The sequence below is a fragment of the Poecilia formosa genome, unplaced genomic scaffold (genome assembly GCF_000485575.1).
Source record: "Poecilia formosa unplaced genomic scaffold, Poecilia_formosa-5.1.2 Scaffold650, whole genome shotgun sequence".
Taxonomy (NCBI): Eukaryota; Metazoa; Chordata; class Actinopteri; order Cyprinodontiformes; family Poeciliidae; genus Poecilia; species Poecilia formosa.
The window spans coordinates 154,336-174,977 of NW_006800589.1; the positions used below are offsets into that span (position 1 = coordinate 154,336).

A 20,642-nucleotide genomic window follows, 5' to 3' on the forward strand; every position below is an offset into this window, starting at 1 on the left:
TGTGTGTGTGTGTGTGTGTGTGTGTGTATTTAAGTGTGGATTCTATATTTTTGTGTAGATGGGCGGAAAGAGACAGTGACAAACATCTACAGATCTTTTAGCATCATAACTGTCATGGAGGAGGTTCTCCATGGACCTAATGCAACCATCAGTCATAATATACTGGCAAGGAGTCTCATCTCTGTGTGAGTATGCTGTCATTACTCAGAGACTTTACATAAACTAATTTAATCTTCTTAGAAAAGCTGTTTGTCATTAATGCAAATTGCCAGATACATGGTAAGAGTGCAAACAGAGTTTGCACAGCGAAGCAAAGAAACGCTCAATGGTTAATTTGTTTTAAACAACTGTAGATCAGGTGTTTTGAACAGAATTTCAGTTTAACTCTTGTGCGTGCGAGGCCTGAGGCAAAAGTAGAGGACTGTGGAAAATGATACAAGTTTTACGTGTGTGGGGTCGGTTGGACCCCATTTCTACATACAAGGGTTAAAAATTTATAAGCCACTGATGTCTTATCCACAGAAGATAACTCACTTGACAATTTCACATGATATTAAACAGCTTGTCCCACAGGTTGAAGCGAAGACTTAATCCATGAGGAAACAAGACTAAACAGTTGTACTATTATGAAGGAACTCCAGATCAATTTATGGTAAATCTTATCTGTAAATCTTTAAGCCACAGTTGATTGTTCACATGTTTCCTGAGTTCATGTTTCATACAGGGACATTGCTGGCAGATCACCACTTCCAGCCTTCATTTTCTCTTTAAATAATTGTTGGCTTATGTGTAAATTAATTTATTGGGTTTTATCAGGTCAGAATATATATATATATATATGTATCAAAAAAAATTAAGAGAAATTTTACTTCCTAAATTGAAATTATGCCTCTGCCCCTAAAGAGGAGGGGTGCTATGTGAGGCAGAAGCACAGCTGCATGGTTGCCACAGTGGAGCAAAGAATTTCTCAAACATGCAAGACAGATTCAAATCAACACTCCAGGTATGTTTTTGATGAGGGAATAACTTTATGGCATGAAGTAAAGCTAAAAAAAAAGTTGAATTTGCATATTATTGCCTCTTTAATTATAGTGTGAATGTGTGAATGCAGATAATTCCCAGCCACCAATCTTACCCCAGAGCACATTTTTGTTCCCTTCATAGGCGGTACAGTAACAAGTTCAGCTGCATTAGAATTGTTTATACAAGCAATGAAATGTTTTGTGTGTCACTCTATAGAAATGGATATGATTTCTGCTCTGAAGATCATGGGTAACTAATGTTTATGCTTTTTCTTATAGCTTACAAAAACAGGTTTTGCCCAGTACTTTGAGTCGGGAATGTTCTCGGTTATAGATGTGTTGAGGCTGAGAGCGGTGGTTACCGCAGCAGTGCCTCGACATTAGATAGCATGTTATTATATATTTTCTATATTGTAATTTTATTGTATGGCTATTGTTCAGTTACAAAAAGGTTAAACCATAACAAAAAAATATTTTTTTTACTAAAATACCTAAAATCTAAAACAGCAAATTCTTGTATCCCTGATCACATTATATCCAGGGTTTGTTTTCATTTTTATTTTAATTCTTTAAATGTAAAATGTTGCATGAGAGGCATAGTCCAGCGCTACTCAATATACCAGATTGCCAGCGCTCAACTTCCAGAGACATCAGTCAGAGCTGGTCCAGTTTTAAAAGCTCAAGCTATGACAGATGTCAGCTGCAATCACACACACCATCCACCCTTCCACCTAAACACACCCAAAGTCCGTCTGTCCTTTGCGTCTACAGCAATATTACATCAGATTTACTTTCATTGGAGTAGAGTTAAAATCAAAGCTGAGCCCCCCTACCCCTCCCACCTCATCCCGTCAGCCCCAAGCAAATCCAATCAAAGCTCGATACTTTCAGTGACTGATTGGCTTCCAGTCCAATTGAATCTCTTCTGGAAGGGAAAAGGGGGCCACAGCCTTCCTTGCTGAGAGATATTATGCACTGGCAAGATAGTGACATGAAGAAAAGAGGGGGAGACAAAACAGAGAAGGAGAGGAACTTTAATTAAGATAGAGGGTGTATGATCTAGAACAGGGGTGGGCAATTATTTTTTCAAANAATTACTCAATTATTTGCACAATCTGTCTGGTGATAAGCTCCAGGTCTTTGGGTTTGGAAGGCCCCATTACCATTACCCTAATCTTTAGCTCTATGCATAGTTTAAAGTCAGGACTGGGCTGCTATGAATCATTTTCAGCTAAACCACAAATTTATCTTGCCACCATTTACAATAAGCAGGGTGCAGGTGGCATATCTATGCTGGTTATATAAAACGATGGGCTTTTTGCATTTATTTACCAAAACTGAGTCTTTGGGTCAGCTTTAGTGTAGTGTTTGACCAAGTTACAATGAAGTGTGTGATCAAGGAACTAAAGGAAAAAGAAGTATATGTTCATGATCAAAAGCTCATAGGACAAGCAAAAATAGCACTGTTAATTTAAGAAAATATACTGGAAATGCTTTCAGAAATCCCAACATTTCTAAAGATTTAGTCGCAGTACAGAATAAGTCCCCCAGGAGCCTGTAAATAACTCAGTTTTAAAGTGCAAGAAGAGTTTGAGACTGATGGAATCAGAGCAGAAGAAAGAAAAGTCGCACAGATAAATTCCAGAGACTTCAGCCGCCAAATTAAAACAGACCCAGGCTGTAAATATGAAACATTTCTACTGAAATGTGTTTGCATGCAGCAGTAATGTTTCCCTTCACTTTCACTTTTAAATTATTTCCAGTAAAATGTAATAGTAATACTACAGGTCTTGGGTGCTTTAAGCAGTAGTTGTCTCATCTGCAGAATTTTGCTTCTGCAGTCACTAAATTGTACCAATGTCTTAATTGTTCATGCTATTGTGGGAACAAGAAATATTGTTTCTACACCTGGTCCTGCAGTTTTTAATGCATTCTGCTCTTCAACTGTGGAAGACGATGTTTCGCTGGCATTACATTTTGATTTGAAGTGTGGCTGCTTTTTTTTTTTTTGACATGAACTAATTTTGATTGACTGAATTTCAATCAAGACTCATCAAATACTAATTACAATATATCCTCATTACAGAATTTCTTCAGTAATATTTAAAAAATGCCTAAGTCATATGTGTAGTCCAAACATGATTGCATGTTGTTTACAGAGAGAAAAAGCAATTTTTTAAACATGGACATTTATGGCTAATTTTCTGTACTCCACATGTAATAGGACAAATACCTTTAAAAAAGATTAGTGGAAACTCAAATTTTGAGTTCCCAGAATAACTCAAAATTTTATATCATGCTTATCAACATGGTATAAAATTTTCTACTTTCTTTATTATCCAGGCTTGCAAGGAACTCTGCAGATCTAAATGCATTGCATAAATACAAATTTTAATTAATTAAAAAGGTACACAAAATAAAATGCTAGTTTAATATATATATTTTTTGACATCTGCATTAGACTTTTAGAATTCAACCATCAAGTTGCGTTTACTTTGAATCTGCGGGACAACTTAAGATATTTTTAGAACCTAATAATTTCATCAAATGTGAGGATAGTAAAGAGAAAAGTTACTTTTTCATCTTCTACCAGAGCGTTATTAACAAAAGCAGAATTTCTTTGAACACACAGGGAATGAGACGTTGCCGTCCTCAACCGACCGTGAAGCGGTTTTCACCGTTATTTGTCAGGTTTAAAATTTGGACCGAGATTTCTGGGCTCAGAAATACAAAAATGCAGTTTATTGTTACTGTTTTTTCTAGCCTGGACTGATGAAGTCATAAAAAACACGTCCAGTGTTTTGGGGGGTGGCGAGTGGTCAATGATGGTTATTAAGGTGTTCGCTGCCCAGTGAAGAACAAGGAGCCCGGCTGGAAGTCGTGCAGGCCTACCGTATTTTGCATCCCACAGAAACACCATCTGTGCGCCTCAGTGCCAGCAACCCGACCTCAGAGCTCTCCAGGACCTTCGCCTGCAGTCCCGCAGTTCTTTCGCACTACTCGGTACTCTTTAAGATCTGCAGAGGTGCTGGTTGTTATTTCTGGTATGTGGGTAAAATCCCAGACGCACCGGATGCGCGAGACTGCAAACCCAAAGTGGCTCAGCTCTCCAAAACAGAAAGTGGTTTGTTGAGATCTGTGATCGATTTGAGAAAAAAGTGTCGAGCAGCTGCTGTGGAGCAGAAACTGGGCTTCCCAACAACTAGGAAGTGAAAGGAGAAGTTAGATAGAAAAAGGAGATGTGCGGGTGTGAAGCAGCTGCTCGCTCTCTCTCTCTCTCTCTCTCTCTCTCTCTTCGGGCTTTTTAGTCTCTTCAACACATGAATGGCCATCCTGATGGAGACAACAAGCTTTTACCGGCATAGAGCACTATTTGCATACTAACAGCATGGCTCAGGTATTAACCAATTAGGAAGCTCATCACAGGGTTAGGCTAAATTCAACTGACCAATGAGCGTTTCGTCCGCCCGAAAAAGTTCATTTCGAACCATAGAAAATGAAAAGCTAGTTGAAAGTCAGAAATGACTACAGTGAAGTTCACTGGAGCCAGAACGTGGCCATCACAGTGACCAGAAACAAAAAGACGTGCTTCGTAGGGCTGCGCGTCAACGGCACACTTTCAGAACTGTACGGGTCCAGCAGGGGGCAGTAGTTCATGCAAAATTTGACGAAAGGAACGACTGAAAGAAGTTATTTTAACAAATTCAGTCCGTAAAAATTACAATTCTCTATATCCTTACTCGTATTATGACTTGGTTTATTTATTTATTTATTTATTTATTTATTTATTTATTTATTTATTTATAGAATTATTTAGGAATCTTCAACATTAAATCATGTGATAAAAGTATTTTTCCTCAACCAAGGCACAGATAAATTTCTAATCTCTCTTTTATTAGTTCATACATCTAAATATCTACAGATATTTAAATGTATGAATATACCCGTCTTTATATTTATGACCTAATTCCAACAGTATGGAATTAATATCTAAATTATATTTTTTAAAGTTATTGTTATTATTAATTTCCAAATAATTCATACATATTTTTATGTTTTTACGCCTTAAGTATTCTCTTTCTGCAACTATAATGTTCAGTCCTAAAATTCAAGATTTAAATGGCAACATGGGATAACTTGTAAATATTTGATTGTACTTGTCCTTTTCCTTATGACTTTTTCTTATTGCCTGGGAGTGATTGGAGGTCGTTTTGTTCTGTTGCGTTTTTTGTTTTGTTCTTTTAACTTAAGGGAATTGTATGGTTTGTTTTATATGTATCACATTGTAATTGTATGGCTATGCAATTCCTGGTAAAAAACAAAGTTTGCAAAAAAATATATATATATATTGTACTTTATTTATAAAACAAATATTCCTAAGGCTTAGACCTTAGATGAACATGACAGGAATAGTTATTGCAAATATTCATATTTCTATTTTTCCTTAATTAGTTGCTTAATACTTTAAGTAGCAAAATAAATAACAACCGTTAACAAATTAACTAATATTCATACTTTCCAAAAGGATTTACTAAATTAGTCTACACGTTCCAGGCACAAACCTTAATGTACATCATTTCATAAATCAGCAAAAAGAAGTTCTTCATAATAAAGCTTTAATACATTCTTTTGAAAGCGGTTTAATTTCAGTCAGTGAACATCAGTTTTTAAGTATTGCCATAGATTTTCAGCTGGATTTAGATTCAGAATTATAATTCAAACATCTAAACCAGGCCTTGAGGTCCTGCAACTTTTAGATGGGTCTCGACTTCATCACACCTGAATCAAAATAATCCAGTTATTAGCAGGACTTTGGAGAACTTGACTGCACTATTTGATTGAAAAATGTGTTTGATCAGAGAGACAGAGAGATTGCTCTCCCTGATCTAAACAAGTCTATTAAATCTTTGTTTGTATAAAGGTGAACCTTACACCAAGTCTCAAGTCTTCTGCAGCCTCCAACAAATTTTCTTCCAGAATTGTCCTGGATTTAGCTCCATCCACACAGCATAAGGCTGCCACCACCATGTTTCTTGTATCGTATTGCTTTTCCGACATACAGTATATTGCTGGACTTCTTATGGCTTTCTTCTTTCTATTCTTCCAATAAGGCCAGATTTATGGAGTAAAATGTATCATATGGACAGATTCTTCTACTTAAGCTGTGGATAGTGAGTCACAGCCCTGACTGGCTTCACGGTACCTTACAAAGATACAATGTTGCTATCACTATGCTCCACTCAGTTGGTATATTCATGAAGAAATGGGCAAAAAAACAAAACAAACAATCACTCTTGTTTTCCCTTAGCTGACCATCTTCTTCATGTTGCTCTGTTGTGATAAACTGCAAGCAGGATTTCTGACTTTTTTTTCAACATTGTGTTTATTCATAGCACCCTTACATAAAAATAGGATTTGCAGAATGCATGATGATGGTTGTTCTGTCAGCAGATTCTCCTAGCTGAACTGTGAATCTCTGCAGCTCATCCAAAGTTATTATGAACTTCTTGGTAGCTTCTCTCCTTGGTACCAGTTTAGGCCAGAAACCAAGCAGCACTAACTATTCTAAAAATAAATTACGCACAGCTGAATTCTACTGGCTATGATATCTGAAGGTATTTGATTTTATTTAGTGGTACTGAATTGAAAGGGGCAGAATACTACAGACTTGTATTTGTAAATAAATATTGCAGAATCATGTATTGAAAAAGGAGACTTCTGGTTATGTTGTGACTAAACTGTGAAAAGTTTATAAAATGGGTATGAATATTTTTGTTATTTCATTGCCTACCGCAAATACTTATCAGCATAAATGATTTATAATCATAAATTTGAATGAATACATAAAACAGTGTTGTTGGTTGCTAAGAATTTTTTTACTGAATTAATGCTTGATAAGGAAATTATTAGTCAATATTACTGAAGGTTTAAATGTTGCCTAATAAAAATAATATCCAAACAACCCAGACGAGAGACGTTAAAGAAAATAAAGAAACATGACAGAGTGAGTGGTGTTGAGTTTCAGTCATCTAGCATTTCCCATAGACCAGCTCGTAATACGATCTTCCCTGCTGTCCTCTGATCCAGGATCTATACACAGCCTTAATCACCTATCAAACTTCCTGAGAATGTTATTGGCCTTTCCCTTTGCTAATGCAAAAAGAGTTAAAACAATAATTTCTTTTCTTCTTTTTGTTTTTTTTTAACGTAAACTATCAATTATGTGGTTTCGAAATTCTTTTGAGGCACCTCAGCTGATATTGCTAAACAGATGAGTCATCATCGTCTTCATCGGTGCAAAGTCAAACATTCAATTAGTCTTATTGTCACTGAACAAAGACATGACAGTGAATTTTGCAACGAAATGTACCGGCGTACTCAAGAGAAATACTGAAAAAACTATACAACTATAAAAACAAATATACAAGTTTTACTGGCACATGTAAACAGAAGAAAGTATATAAAATATAGTTATGTTCTATGCATTTATGTTCTGTGGTATATCTTGGGTTCTTATGGCTGCTTTGTTTACACCATTTACTGCCACCCTAGATCTCTAACACCACTTCAAGCACTAAATGCCCTCCTTCTTTTTAGCACCATTTGCTTTTGCCATTTTCTTAGCCCTGAGAACTATATTTAAAAAAATGATTCTAGTCCAAGGGTTCCATCAAAACTTTGAGAGTCAGACTTTGTCAGGCCATTAGATCAAGCTCAATCACTTTCCATATTGTATGGGAAGAAGCCAGGACCACATCTGTTGCATATGAATTTTTTTGTTTGGTTTATTCTTTCACAGTAGTGTTAGAAATTAGACGCCATCAGCCAATCACAGTACAGACAAAGGGTGTGATGCAGTAATCAGGACTATTGCATGGAGCATGCTTCTCTGAACAATCATCAGAGAAAAAATACCAATTCTTTTAATTTATCGTCATTCCACAACATGGAAAATGAGAACAATAGTTATGATTACTTTACCAAAGAGTCCGCTGCCCGTGTGGCCTTTCCTCATCAGATACATGGCCCAGGACAGGGGGCCAGAGCTGGTGAACGTCCCTGGGTTCATGACTCGATCCTTTTCAACAGACAGGAGATAAAAGAAAATTAAAAGAAATTAAACCGTGGATGAAGAAATATTCCAGTTTTTACAGTTTATATTTGAAACAAAATGGGAGCTGCCAAAAAAATCACAATCTTCACTTCTACTTTTCCTCACCTTTAAAACCTGCTTTTATACCCTTTTATTCATCCCCTCACCCACTCTACCCCCTCTCTTTTACTTATCCTACATTTGTGAAACAACTAAAGAGTGGGAGGGATTCTAAAAAAGGGCAAGAGGAGGGGGGAAATATCCACTGAAGCTTAATTCATTCCTTCCTTCTGTAAAGTGTAGCCCCAGGGGACAGAACTTCACTTTGCCCTTAGGCTCTTTAAGGCTGCTAATTTCATTTAGCTGTAAAAATGATTTTCTCCCTCCTTTCTCCAACCAACCCCATTTCTCTGTCACCATCTTTCTTTCACTCGTTTCAAGATCTAGTTAAAAATTGAGGACAATGCTTGAAAAACAACATATCACCCCTGCTGATGCATGCTTCATTAATCTGAAGATGGTGTGTTTTTATTATTATTTTTTATGTTTTCAAGAAGGAAGTGACTAATTGACTTTATTTGCTTTTAAGTGTTTTTAAATAATTTTTTAAATTGAAAATTGTAAATATGTCTTGTGGTCGCTGTATGTGAGAAGTTTGACAGTGTGTGGTTCAATAATCACGCTAGGATGAAGGGCACACATTACAAATGTTAAAGGAAGCAAAGAGCTTCAACTTCTCCAACAGCAGATTGATCAACATCCTCCATTTTTATATAGAAAGATTAATTAGATCACTTTACAATAAAGACCCTGTGTCATGGTTGGGGGTTTTGGTGAGGTGAGGGAGGACGCAGCCAAACCCAGTATGATGATGAATAATGGTTTAACGAAAAATCCAACAGAACGAAACACAGGCAGCAAGACGTAAAACGACGGTGACACACGACGAGGAACACAGACAGCAGGTGGGACTAAATACACTGGGAGGGTAATCAGGGAACTAGACACAGCTGGGATCAATCAAGACAGGGAGGACAGGACATCACAGAGACTCACGATAAACACAGAAAAAACCCAAAAAGAAGCACAGAAAACTACTAACCCCTCGCCCTCCCCCATCCCCTCCATCAAGGGCGGCTACCAGACGCCCCAAAAAGAAAAGTCCAACAAAGAACAACCCATCAGGGTGGGTGGAGGGGTCACAGAAAGGGGGCTAGAGTCCAGAAAACAAAAACTTGGTCCAAAGGAAAAAAAACAAACAAACAAAAAAAAACTACCCAACCAGGGTGGGCGAAGAACCAGGAGGCAAGGAGGCGGGTCCGGCGGGCGTCGCCCCTCGAAGGCTCTGGAGGGCCGGCAGAAAGGCCGGCTGAAGGCTCGGACGGAGCACAGGGAGGCTCAGGCTCGTCTGCAAACTCTGGAGGCTGCTCACCAGCAGCGGGCACGGGGAACTCTGAAACCCAAAAATAAACACAGAAAACTACGGATCACAACACCCTAGGTGAGAGGTGGTTACACCCTGGAGAGGTTTTCACCCACCCTTCAATTGTTTCACTTTCCTTCAAACCACAAACACCATTAAATGCCATTACAATCACATGTAACATGTAAACACTGGAAAAAAAATAAGTAGAATTTTTTATATTTATTGAGAAAGAGAATGCTATTAAATTTGACTGTATGGTCTCAGCAAAGATAAATTAAAATATTTTAAATTATTTAACATTTAAATGTGAGACTAAAAAGAAATTAGCTAGTTTACTTCGTAAAAGTGCAAACAATAATCTGGTTTGGTTGTGATGCATAACAACAATCTTTAATCTTTGCTTTTTGAGGTCAGTCTGTTCATAGATACACTGATAATTGGTTATTTGAAGAGTAAATAACCAATTATCAGTGTCAGCTTTTAAGTTCAGCCAATTAAACTTGGACCCCTTTCCCACATTCCACCAAATCTACTTTGAAACACCATGGTAATGTTCTTAACATACGCTGTTGGCTTTTTTTCCCCCATTGCGGCCAATCAAAAAAGATTGTTTCTGGTCTTCATAAATGTTGGATATCTATGGAGAGTCAAAACAACAAAATAACTTTGCAGATGCACCTAATCCTGTCTCTGTGGCGTCGATACCCCACAGAGACAAGATTGACAGCAGTGGTATAAATGCTTAGTCCACTTTAATCAAACTCTAGTTCATTTGTCTAGAAAGTCTGATTCGTTTGAGGAGGTGTGAATGCACAAACAACCTCTAATGCAGAGCAAAAAAGCAAACTCTGGTCCACCTAAAAACCTAGGTGTCAGTTCAGTTTCAAAAGAAAAATCCTACGACTGCTAAAATTTGACACCACTTTATTTTTATTTACATTTTGTGAAGAAGGAAGTTGTCTGAGGTTTTTGTGTTGTTTCCTTCAATAGTTTTTGGTGCAGTGCCAAAAACTATTGAATGAGGAGGTGAAAGGGATTTTCACTTAGTTTGAATCATTTGATAGTTCACTGTGAAGGTGAACAGCAGCGGATGAAAATGTAGCAAATGCTGCAATTTTGGTCCCCAATTGAACCAAGTCTACTGGACAGTAAAGTCTGAAAAAGCCTTTAATGTTTTATCCTTAATGTCTGGTTGGACGCAACATCAGAGGTGGACCCATCGTGGCTGGTCCGGTGGGGGGCCCAGAGACCAACGTGACCAACGAAGAAGCTGCGGAAGGCGGCTGGGGGACTGGTGGGAGCCATCAGGAAGACCTGGGACCTCATGTATAAAGTGGCGTACGCACAAAAAACATGCAGTGCCATATTTTATGCACAAGTCAGCATGTATAAAAATGAAGATGGGGTTAAAGTTTTCGTAAATATACACAAACTTCTGGCCTACCGTGAAAATATGTGGCAGCCATGCAAACCTTTTTTGTGGACAATAAACTACAAAGCATCAAAACTCACCTAAATACACTGAAGTCTGAGTACATTCAGTTAGTCAAGTCAAGTNAAATCAAGATTGTTCTTTTATTCTATGAACTACTGACTTGTCTCTAAAATTCCAAGCAAAAATTTAGTATACATTTTCAGAAAATGAGAAATGGTCAAAATAATGAAAAAGGTGCAGTGCTTTCAGACCTCGACTAGTGCAAAGAAAACAAGTTCATATTCATTTAGAAACAACAATATTAATGTTTCAGAAATCAATATTTGGTGGAATAACCATGAAATTTTCAATATATACTGAACAAAAATATAAATGCCCCATGTCAAATATTGTTGTCATGTGGAGTTAACAACTGTAAATGAGCATTTGCTGACATTGTACCAAAGTAATATTTGTCTTGATTTGTATAGAATTTTTTTTATCCAGCTTTCTTCTCAGTAAGTTGTTTTTTTTACTCAGTGCATTGGTGGAGCATGTCCAGTGAGTGATCAGACAAAATGAGCAGCATCTGGACAATCCTTTAACTGGGAACAATCAAAGGTCAACCCAAAATGTCAAATCACTAGTTATAATGCCTCAGATGTTGCAAGTTATGGAGGAGCGTGCCATTAGCTTGTTGGATGCAGGGATGTCCACCATAGCAGTAGCTGCATGGCTCATTGTCCACTATTGGACTATCGGCCGTTTAAGAATTGGTTTCCAACAGACTGGCTCTACTGTAAATTGACCTCATCCTAGTCTTCCATGTGTGACTACTCCATCACAAGATCACCACATCCGGCTCGTCCATCTGTGGGATCGGCTAAGACCAGCAACACACACAGCTGATGAGACTATTGGTCTGAACAACAGACACATCACACCTCAGACTGTCCATAGCCGCCTACGGGAAGCCAATTTGCATCCTCGGCAAATTCCTCACCCTGACCCCTCTTGCGTAAGATTCCGCCAACATCTCCCACAAATAGCTGTTCTCTGACGATGAGTGCCATTGGTTTTAGTTGTTAAGTTATCAAGATAACTTGCTAACTCTTAAATATATGTCGGTTAAAAGAAAAAGGGATACAGTGTTTTGATATTAAATGTCAATGCTAGATAACAAGGTCAGGAAAAAGTTTTAATAAATAAAAATAGTGAGAGAAGTAGTTATTTTATTCTTGCTTGAGTTTTACAACCTTAACTTGTAGATGTGATGTGGAAATCTGTGTTTTAGTTCAGTCAAAAAATAAAAAAAGACGACCTCCACACCAACTCTGACAGCTCATCAGTAGAGCAGGTGTTTAAATTAGCTAATCCACCACAGCTCTGTTAGATTAGCTAATAGCAGCAGTAGCTAATTTACCACAGCGAACAATTATTAATAATCACAAAATAAGCAGTAAGCCTAAAAACATAATATGTAGTGGACTGAATATTCTGGTCTCTGTGTGGGAAAAGTTTGAGTGTTTTTTGTTGTTGAGTCCTGAAACGGTTGCCATAGCAATGAATCTGTGTGAGCCAGTGAGTGAGAAAAAAAGTGGTTTTGAGTTATTCTTCAATTGTTTTTCTGCATTACATTTCTATTTGCTGTGGCACATGGCCACAGCAAAGGCTAAATGCCTTTTAATAATAATAATGATAATAATTAATAAATACCCTCATTAATAACACCTACATTTCCAGGTTTCAGTTGGATAACTGGGATTGTTCATCAGCAGAAACGCAGCATAAACACAGGGGGATGAAATAATATAGAAAAATCTAAATGACAATGATAAAGAACTCAGAAACCTAAAGTCCAAACACTCATGGATCATGGTTCCTGTTCCTTATTTTCTGCATACATCACGTTTCACATCTATATTAAAAGGATTAGTAAGTATTAGCTGCTTTTCCTTTAACTTTTTGTCATATGTTTTATTTTATTTCTTTACCCCAGACTGTAATTGTCTCTCTGCTGCTTTCTCTGTGTATTTTTTTTTATCTAACTTCAGGTGTTATCTGTCCATTTAAAGTGGAGGGCAATTAGCCCATCCGTCTCATTAATAATCCATTGTCAACCTGTTTAATTATTTACCTTAATTGCTGATTTAAGTTTCGCATCCCTTGACACAAAGGGCCACTCGGGAAAACAAACACACACTCACACAGAGGTCACTGGCTCTCAGAGGTGACGGATGGATTGAGTTTCCCTGTTGTCACTTAGCCTTTTATTTCCCCGTTTTTCAAATCTTTTGGAATTTCTCTTCTGCTTCTGTCTCCCATCCTCTCTATCTGTCTTGCTCTCTGTTCCTCTGTGTGTGAGAGAGAGAGCAAACATGCAGAGTAAGATACTGTACTGGTGGATGTGAGAGGCCCTGGATCAATAAAGTTGATTGGGTGTAAATGAAAACAGAGCAGGAGATACTGAAACTATTTGTCACCATGTTGCTAATGAAGCAGCTGGCAACAGGGAATACAAATGGTTCTATTAGAAGGACAGATAAAGTCGCTGGTTTCTATATTAAATGGGGAAAATTGACTTTTCAATCAGCTAAATGACAAAAAAAATCTATATGCAAAATATTAATCTCAGATTATTAAATGTTTTGTTCTGAGTATTACTACTTTAAGGTGAAATTATGTTTGAAAGTTACAATTTTACCATAAAAAGCCAAGAAATTTAAAAGGTGTCAATTTGACCCTGACTGCTGAACCAGTTGTTTGGATTTATTTTTAAACATAAAAACAGATCTATACAATCTAGACTTCTAATCCAGTATTCAACAAACAACAATTAGTTGAAGAATTTTGAAATCCACAGATGGTCAGAATTACTCATGGCTCAAATATATCCATACATACACCCAATAATATTTGGGTAATTATGGGAGGTTGCAAGCATTTCATAAGGCATAATTCTGGTTGGATATATAACCACTTCTCTTAAAGGTAAATTGGTGGTTTCTTGGCACAGAACCACTTTGTAAACGTAGTTCTCAAATTTTGGGTTGGGGTTGAAGATTTTGGAGCTCTTCAAAACAACTATCCTGCCAAGGAGATGGGACAGTGCTGGCAGGGATGGGAGGTTAATGCAAAATTGTCTCTCGGTGTGGGGAACGACAGCTAGTTCCCCCCACCAGACTGCGGTGAATCCACTGGGTGGCCGGCATGGCCACCCACCGATGACGGCTCCTGCCACGCTGTTTTCTTATCTGTCTGTTTTGGTCTTTCTTTATCACAATGCATTAAAATACAATTATTATACATACTATTATTATTTTAATATTGTTAAAAAATACCATAACTAATTTTACAATGACCCATCCGGGCTCTCTTACAGTTTGATTGTGTTTCTGAACAAAACAGTTGTTCAGAAAAGTTATACACAAATGTACTGATGAGGGGATTAAATTACTGATAACGAAATGTGTTGTCATTAAGTCAAGCTATATATATTACTTGTAGCATACTTTACATACTTACTATGTTTTTTGGTCTATAAGCCAGTACTTTTTCCCCACGTTTTGAAGCATGCGGCTTGTAGCCCGGTGCAGCTTTTCTGTGAATTTTTTCAACAACCAGAGGGCTCTATAGCACGAAGTGAATCATTGGAAGTCAAAATTAAAAATCAAAGAAGAAAGCTCTAATTTTCATTCATAACAAGGACAAATTAGCAGCAGGCACGACGAAGAAATTTCCTTAAACTCATACCCCCTCGTCATAGAAACCACACAAAGAAGTTCATATGATGCAGTTTTTAAGTTGAGGAGGTTTAAGGTGTGATCTATAGTCCGGAAAATATGGTAACTGATTATTTTTAACTTAGCTTAAAACAATGATTACAATGTAAATTAACTTTAGTTTTGGCATATAATTAAATAAATGCCCAGTTTAAATCACACAACAGTTAAAACATGCACTTATTTACGTCATAAGGGTCAAATAATAAGATACATTTGATAAGCTCCGTTACAGTTTATCTTCTGTCCTTTTATTGCCATTAAGCTGCCTTTGCGCTAAAAGTTAAACAAGAAATTGCCCCTTTAAAACAAATCATCACAACTCAAACAGGAAGTTAACCATAAGTAAACCTAATTATGATGATAGGTCTTATACCTTCTCAGTTATAAGTAAAAGTCATTTGCACATTGCAGTCAACATGTTATCCAAATACTTCCAGATACTGCAAAATGTTATTTTTAATCTTGATCAGTTGTTATGTTTGCTCTGTATACATATCTATAAGATGTGAAACAAAACAGAGTAACATGAATGAATTTATTCAGATTAACATGTTATAATATTGATTTCCACTATTCATATATTAGGTTAAAGTTGTTTATTTGAGCATATGACAGGTATGATTATAACAGATTCTTTAGTTAAGGATGGTTTGGAATATCAGACTAATTGCTCAGTCAGTCGATCTGCTGTCGTTTGCTATTGTAGCAGCAATTCCTCATAATCCTCAATCAAATGATGATGTTTGAGGTATGGCATACACAATTTATCTAGTGTACGTCAGTGAATCTGTGATGGATCTTATGGTCTGCTGAAGAAATCTCTTGGCTCACATTCACCTGAATTACTTAAGCCTGGCTCGACATTGCTGCTCCTGCTGAGCCTGGTTTGGTCTTTGTGAAACGGATAAAGTCAGGATGAACTGAAGGCTCTGTGTCATGACTGGTTTTATCTCTTATCCTAGATTTCGTAATCCTACTTTTATGAAACACCAATCTGATTATCTGCCACCACCTGCCAAAACATGACTGTAAGGTCAACTGATTACTTTGCCTGTAAGGAACTCCTTCTTCTTTTGAAACTCACACCTTTCAATCAACAACATATTATTTATGATTTCACTCAAAACAGTTAGATGATTTTCCTTGTTTTTTTTAATGGTTTTTTTCCTTTCAAAAAGTTATGATGAAAATACAACTGCTTTGCCTTCATAAGAAAAGCACTTTATAAATAAACTTTACTTATTAATATTTGTAAAGCACGTATAAAAAATGTATTGCTGATGTACGTGAATTTTTAAGTAAGAAAAGTAATTTATGAATACAGAAACAACATTGTAAAGCTGCAGCTGGCATGATGGCTTGCAAATTTTACTTGCATTACTAACTTCACTAACTTGGTTAAAATTTTGCTGGGTGGATGTTGGGAAGTAAACATTAAAGACATGACTTTAATTACCTTCTAATTTACAGTTGTATCATGGTGTCGGTGTGTTCTGTTGATGAGCCCTTTTGAAATGTTGAAATCTACAAACATACAGGCCCACTTCGTATCCCACGCTGGCTTAGTTTCACCTGGTTAACTCATAGACAGGTCCTGGAGTGTGTGTTTGTGTGTGTGTGGCTGTTTATTTACCTGCCACACTGTGTCTTCGGAGCGCTAAAGGCTTCACACTGACCCTGGGGAACAGAACTAAAACACAAACGCATACAAACAGTTCTCACACCCCCTCCAAACACACACACACACACATTGTGTCGTTTAGTTTTACAGCATGAAAATAAAAGCGTTTCTTTTTCATACACTTACACATACTCTTTCACAGACCCCGTGAGTCCTCCTGTTAGCGCTTGGTTAGACGTTTGGTTGTGACACACTGGAAAAAGGCGGCGCAGCGGAACAGACTACAAACAAACAACAGCAGCCAGATGCCAAAACAGGAACAGGAAAGAAGAAAGGAAACTTACTGTGGTTCACTGGCCATTACTATGCACAATGAATGCGGAATCCCTGAAATAAACAATCAAAGAGTGTACATGTGAGACATTTAATAACCAGAACTGTCAGTAGTGAAATCAAAGTGCTGGACTAAATAAGGAGACTACTAAAAAAGGAAGTTTAACTAAGATGGATGTTCTTTGAGACTTTACAAATCCTGAAACTATACACTAAAATGAAAAACATTGTAAAACCAACAGGCTTTCCGATGCCCAAGTCTGTGCTAATTGATTCAATATTTTACTGCACTCGGGGCTGCACAGTGGCGCAGTTGGTAGAGCTGTTGCCTTGCAGCAAGAAGGTTCTGGGTTTGATTCCTGGCCCCAGTCTTTCTGCATGGAGTTTGCATGTTCTCCCTGTGCATGGTGGGTTTCCTCCCACAGTCCAAAAACATGTCAGGTTAATTGGCCTCTCCAAATTGCCACTAGGTGTGAGTGTGTGTATGCATGGTTGTTTGTCTCTGTGTTGCCCTGCGACAGACTGGCGACCTGTCCAGGGTGACCCCGCCTCTCACCCGGAACAATAGCTGGAGAGGCACCAGCACCCCTCCCTCCCGGGTGTAAAGAAAATGGATGGATGGATTTTACTGCACTCATTTATAGATTATTTATTGATTAATATTTTTGCATGTGTTTGCTTTTTATTTGTTTATATCTAGTCATTTTGAACTTATCACTCTTAGGTATATAAATATTTTACTAACGTTGTATTTATTACCTAAGTTGGAGAAGCTTTCAACAAAAAAGCAAGTTCCCCTTGGGGATCAATAAAGTATATTTTATTCTATTTTTTAAAAATCTGAATCTGGGATTTCCAACATATATTACTCTAATATTCCTAAATAAAACCTGGTGTAAACAACTGCATTCAGAAGTAAACAGTGTAACCAGAACTCACTGAAGAAACCCTCCCTACTGTGAAAGATAGAAAGATCAAAAAGCTGAGTATGACCCCCAGACAGACTTAAAATAAAAGTAAAAAAAAAAAAAAAAAATTGGAAAACCAAAAAAAAAAATCGTCAGAAATCTGAAAAAAAAATCTAGAAAGAATTTAAACCAGAGAAATCCTAGAAGTCAGAAATATGAGAAAAGTCACAAGTCTGACCGCACCTCCTGAAATTAAGGGAAAAAATGAAATCTGTGAAAAGTCATGTCTAAGAAAGAAAAGTCTGAAATCTGAGAAAAATTGTCAAATTATTAAAAAAAAAAGTCAAAATATGAAAAAAAAAACATGGAAATCTAAAATGTCAGAAAAAGCTGCAGGTTATAACATGTATCCAGCATTATAAAGATTGCTCCTATCACACACCCACAAGTATTTGGGAACCAAGTTAGACTGGAAACGTCTCTGGGGACTAGCTGCATAAAGAAGACGTGGAAGGAAAACTGAATTGCAACACAGTCTATTGTGAAACATTTGAGAAGTGGCCCTGGAGATCTATGTGAATCTTCTCCGCCTCCTAAAGATTTCTGCTCACATTTCCTACAGCAGAAATTGATATTATCGTGCAATTGCCTGTTTTTCTGCTCGTCAGAGAGCTATTTCCCTTAAATACCCAGCAATTGCTGGAAAATTACAGGTTAAAAAAGTCCATGTGCTTCCCATAAAAATATATACAGTCAATACAACAGAAAAACCTTTCAAGATCATGTTTTATATTTGTTACAATCATTTTTTGGGCTGTTTGTATTGACATAAGACAACCTCTAAATAGGTTGAAATTTCTGAGAAAGTTCAACACAGTTCTGAAGTTAAGCTAACTTTTTTCCCTCATATTGGAAAGAATTGGACTNCATCTATGGGGTCATTTCATTCTCACTAAGAAATAAAACGGGGTTGGATCAGCAGATTCACTCCAAACAGGTCAGGTGTGATTATTTTTAAGGTGTTCAAGGTGTGTATAATCACACATATATGTGATTGTCACACGTATTCTCTAATGGAGAAGATCGCCAATGGAAGGATTCAGAGGGAGTGATTGATCAGAGATCATATTGATCTGCTAAGAAATGTTGATGATGGTTTATTAGCTTTTAGATTAATCCAGACTGATCATCCTGGAGCTCTGAGCAAAACTTAAAGAGCCATACGGTACCGGTACCGGTCCAGCTGCAGCCATCCTTCAGTCGAGCCGCCCACTTTGTGAATGTGACCTTATGGACAGAAATGTAACTTATGCACATGATTCTAGTCCATATTCCCACTCAGAGACTCTGTGACTCTCTGTCTACCCTTAAACCCTGGTTGAGCGGTCTGCTGTTCAAACAAGCATTTGAACAATCTCTTTATTTTCTTTTATTTCATTTTTTTCTTTAAAATGTATTATGTTTATTTTTTGTGAGATGACCTTATGTGTCCTGAAAGCACCTTTTAAACACAGGCATGTTTGCTCTGGAAGGCTAGCTTCAAGCTGAGCACTGGGGTCTCAGATGGAGGCCCACTTACTGTGGCTGAAGCTGGGGCTGGTGCTGGAGGGGAGGGGAGATTGGAGCTGTGGAGGGTGTAGAATGTGAAGTGGCTTCTATCGAAGTCACTTCCTGTCTTCGATGGAAGTGGCTCCACAGCCATTATGGCCAGAGCTACCTGCTGTTCCCACCTCACCTCCTCCAACTGCTCTATCAAGCCCAACCAAATCTGCTGGGTCCACATTGTGAATGATTGTCCTTTCTGACACCTGATGGTTACTTTGGTTGGGACCTTCTGTGGTTGTTTGATAATAAATAATAATAATACATTTTATTTGCAGGTACCTTTCTAGATACTCAAGGTCACCTTACATAGTTTGACATAAAAACAAACACAAAATTTAAATGTATAGCAAAAAATGAGTACGAAACAAGATTTAAAAAGACAATGCAATTGCAATCAAAGACTGTAAGCTATTTGAAACAAATTGGTTTTGAATTTGGACTTGAAGTGTGGCAAAGAGTCAATGTTACAGAGATCAGGTGGGAGTGAGATCCAGAGTTTGGGAGAAGAGCGGCTGAATGCTCTGCTCACCATAGTGACTTCACAGACGGGGGAACAGAGAGATGAACAGAAGAAGAGGATCTGAGGGTACAGGTGGGTGTAACAATGTGAAGGATGCCCAAAAGACATGGGGAGGGGATGAAGTTGTGAAACGCTTTGAAAATTAGGAGTATTTTAAAGTTGATGCAATATGAGATGGGAAGCCAATGGAGTTGTTGTAGAACAGGTGTGATGTGATGAATTGAAGGGGTCTATGTGATGGTATAAGCGGCTGAATTTTGAACCAATTGTAATGTATGGAGAGTTTTCTGTGGCAGACCAAAGAGAAGAGAATTACAGTAATCTAAACGAGAAGTGACCAGACTGTGGATTAGAACAGCAGTGGAGTGAAGGAAGGACAGAGACTATGAATGTTTCAGAGATGAAAGTAGGCTGACCAAGTGATATTATTGACAAGGGAGGCAAAAGAAAGGGTGCTGTTAAGAATGATACCCAGACTCTTAACCTGAGGGGAGGGAGGGGAAAATGGAGGAGTTATCAACTGAAATGGAGACGTTATTAAATTGACTTAGCATTGATTTAGTACCAATTAAGAGAAGTTCAGTTTTATTGCAATTTCATTTAAGAAAGTTAAGGGTGAACCAGTGTTTTATTTCAAAAAGACAATTAGTGAGGGATGAAAGTGGAATCATAGAATTAGGTTTGGTTGAGAGATAGAGCTGGGTGTGTTTTGGCCACTGTTGCATCATAATAAAGTCCAACAAACAAAAATGCCAGAATAGTTTTTCAGGAAGAGGTTTTTGACTCACTCAAAAAATAAAAAGCACTTGCGGAGACTTTTCTGGTTTCAAAGGTGTGTTGTCTTTACTTCTCTGAGTTGACTTCGAACAAAAATGTATATTTAAACATTAATTTGTGGTAGAAAAACTGTTTCAC

At 37.5% G+C, this 20,642-nt stretch overlaps 1 protein-coding gene and 1 long non-coding RNA gene across 2 annotated transcripts in view; one reads left to right on the forward strand and one right to left on the reverse strand.

Annotated features, from left to right (window-relative positions):
* The window catches only part of runx1 (RUNX family transcription factor 1), a 31,062-nt gene extending 26,788 nt beyond the window's left edge, over positions 1-4,274 (reverse strand). The window contains exon 1 of the mRNA XM_007542021.2: positions 3,915-4,274. Within this exon, the coding sequence (XP_007542083.1) occupies positions 3,915-3,942 (28 nt within the window). The 5' untranslated portion in view covers positions 3,943-4,274. The remainder of the gene's footprint in view (positions 1-3,914) is intronic.
* On the forward strand, positions 62-16,789 carry LOC107834519 (uncharacterized). The gene is made up of 2 exons (XR_001660313.1): positions 62-185; positions 16,564-16,789. It is a non-coding gene; the product is annotated as an uncharacterized LOC107834519 (long non-coding RNA).
* Positions 16,790-20,642: the final 3,853 nt, after the last annotated feature.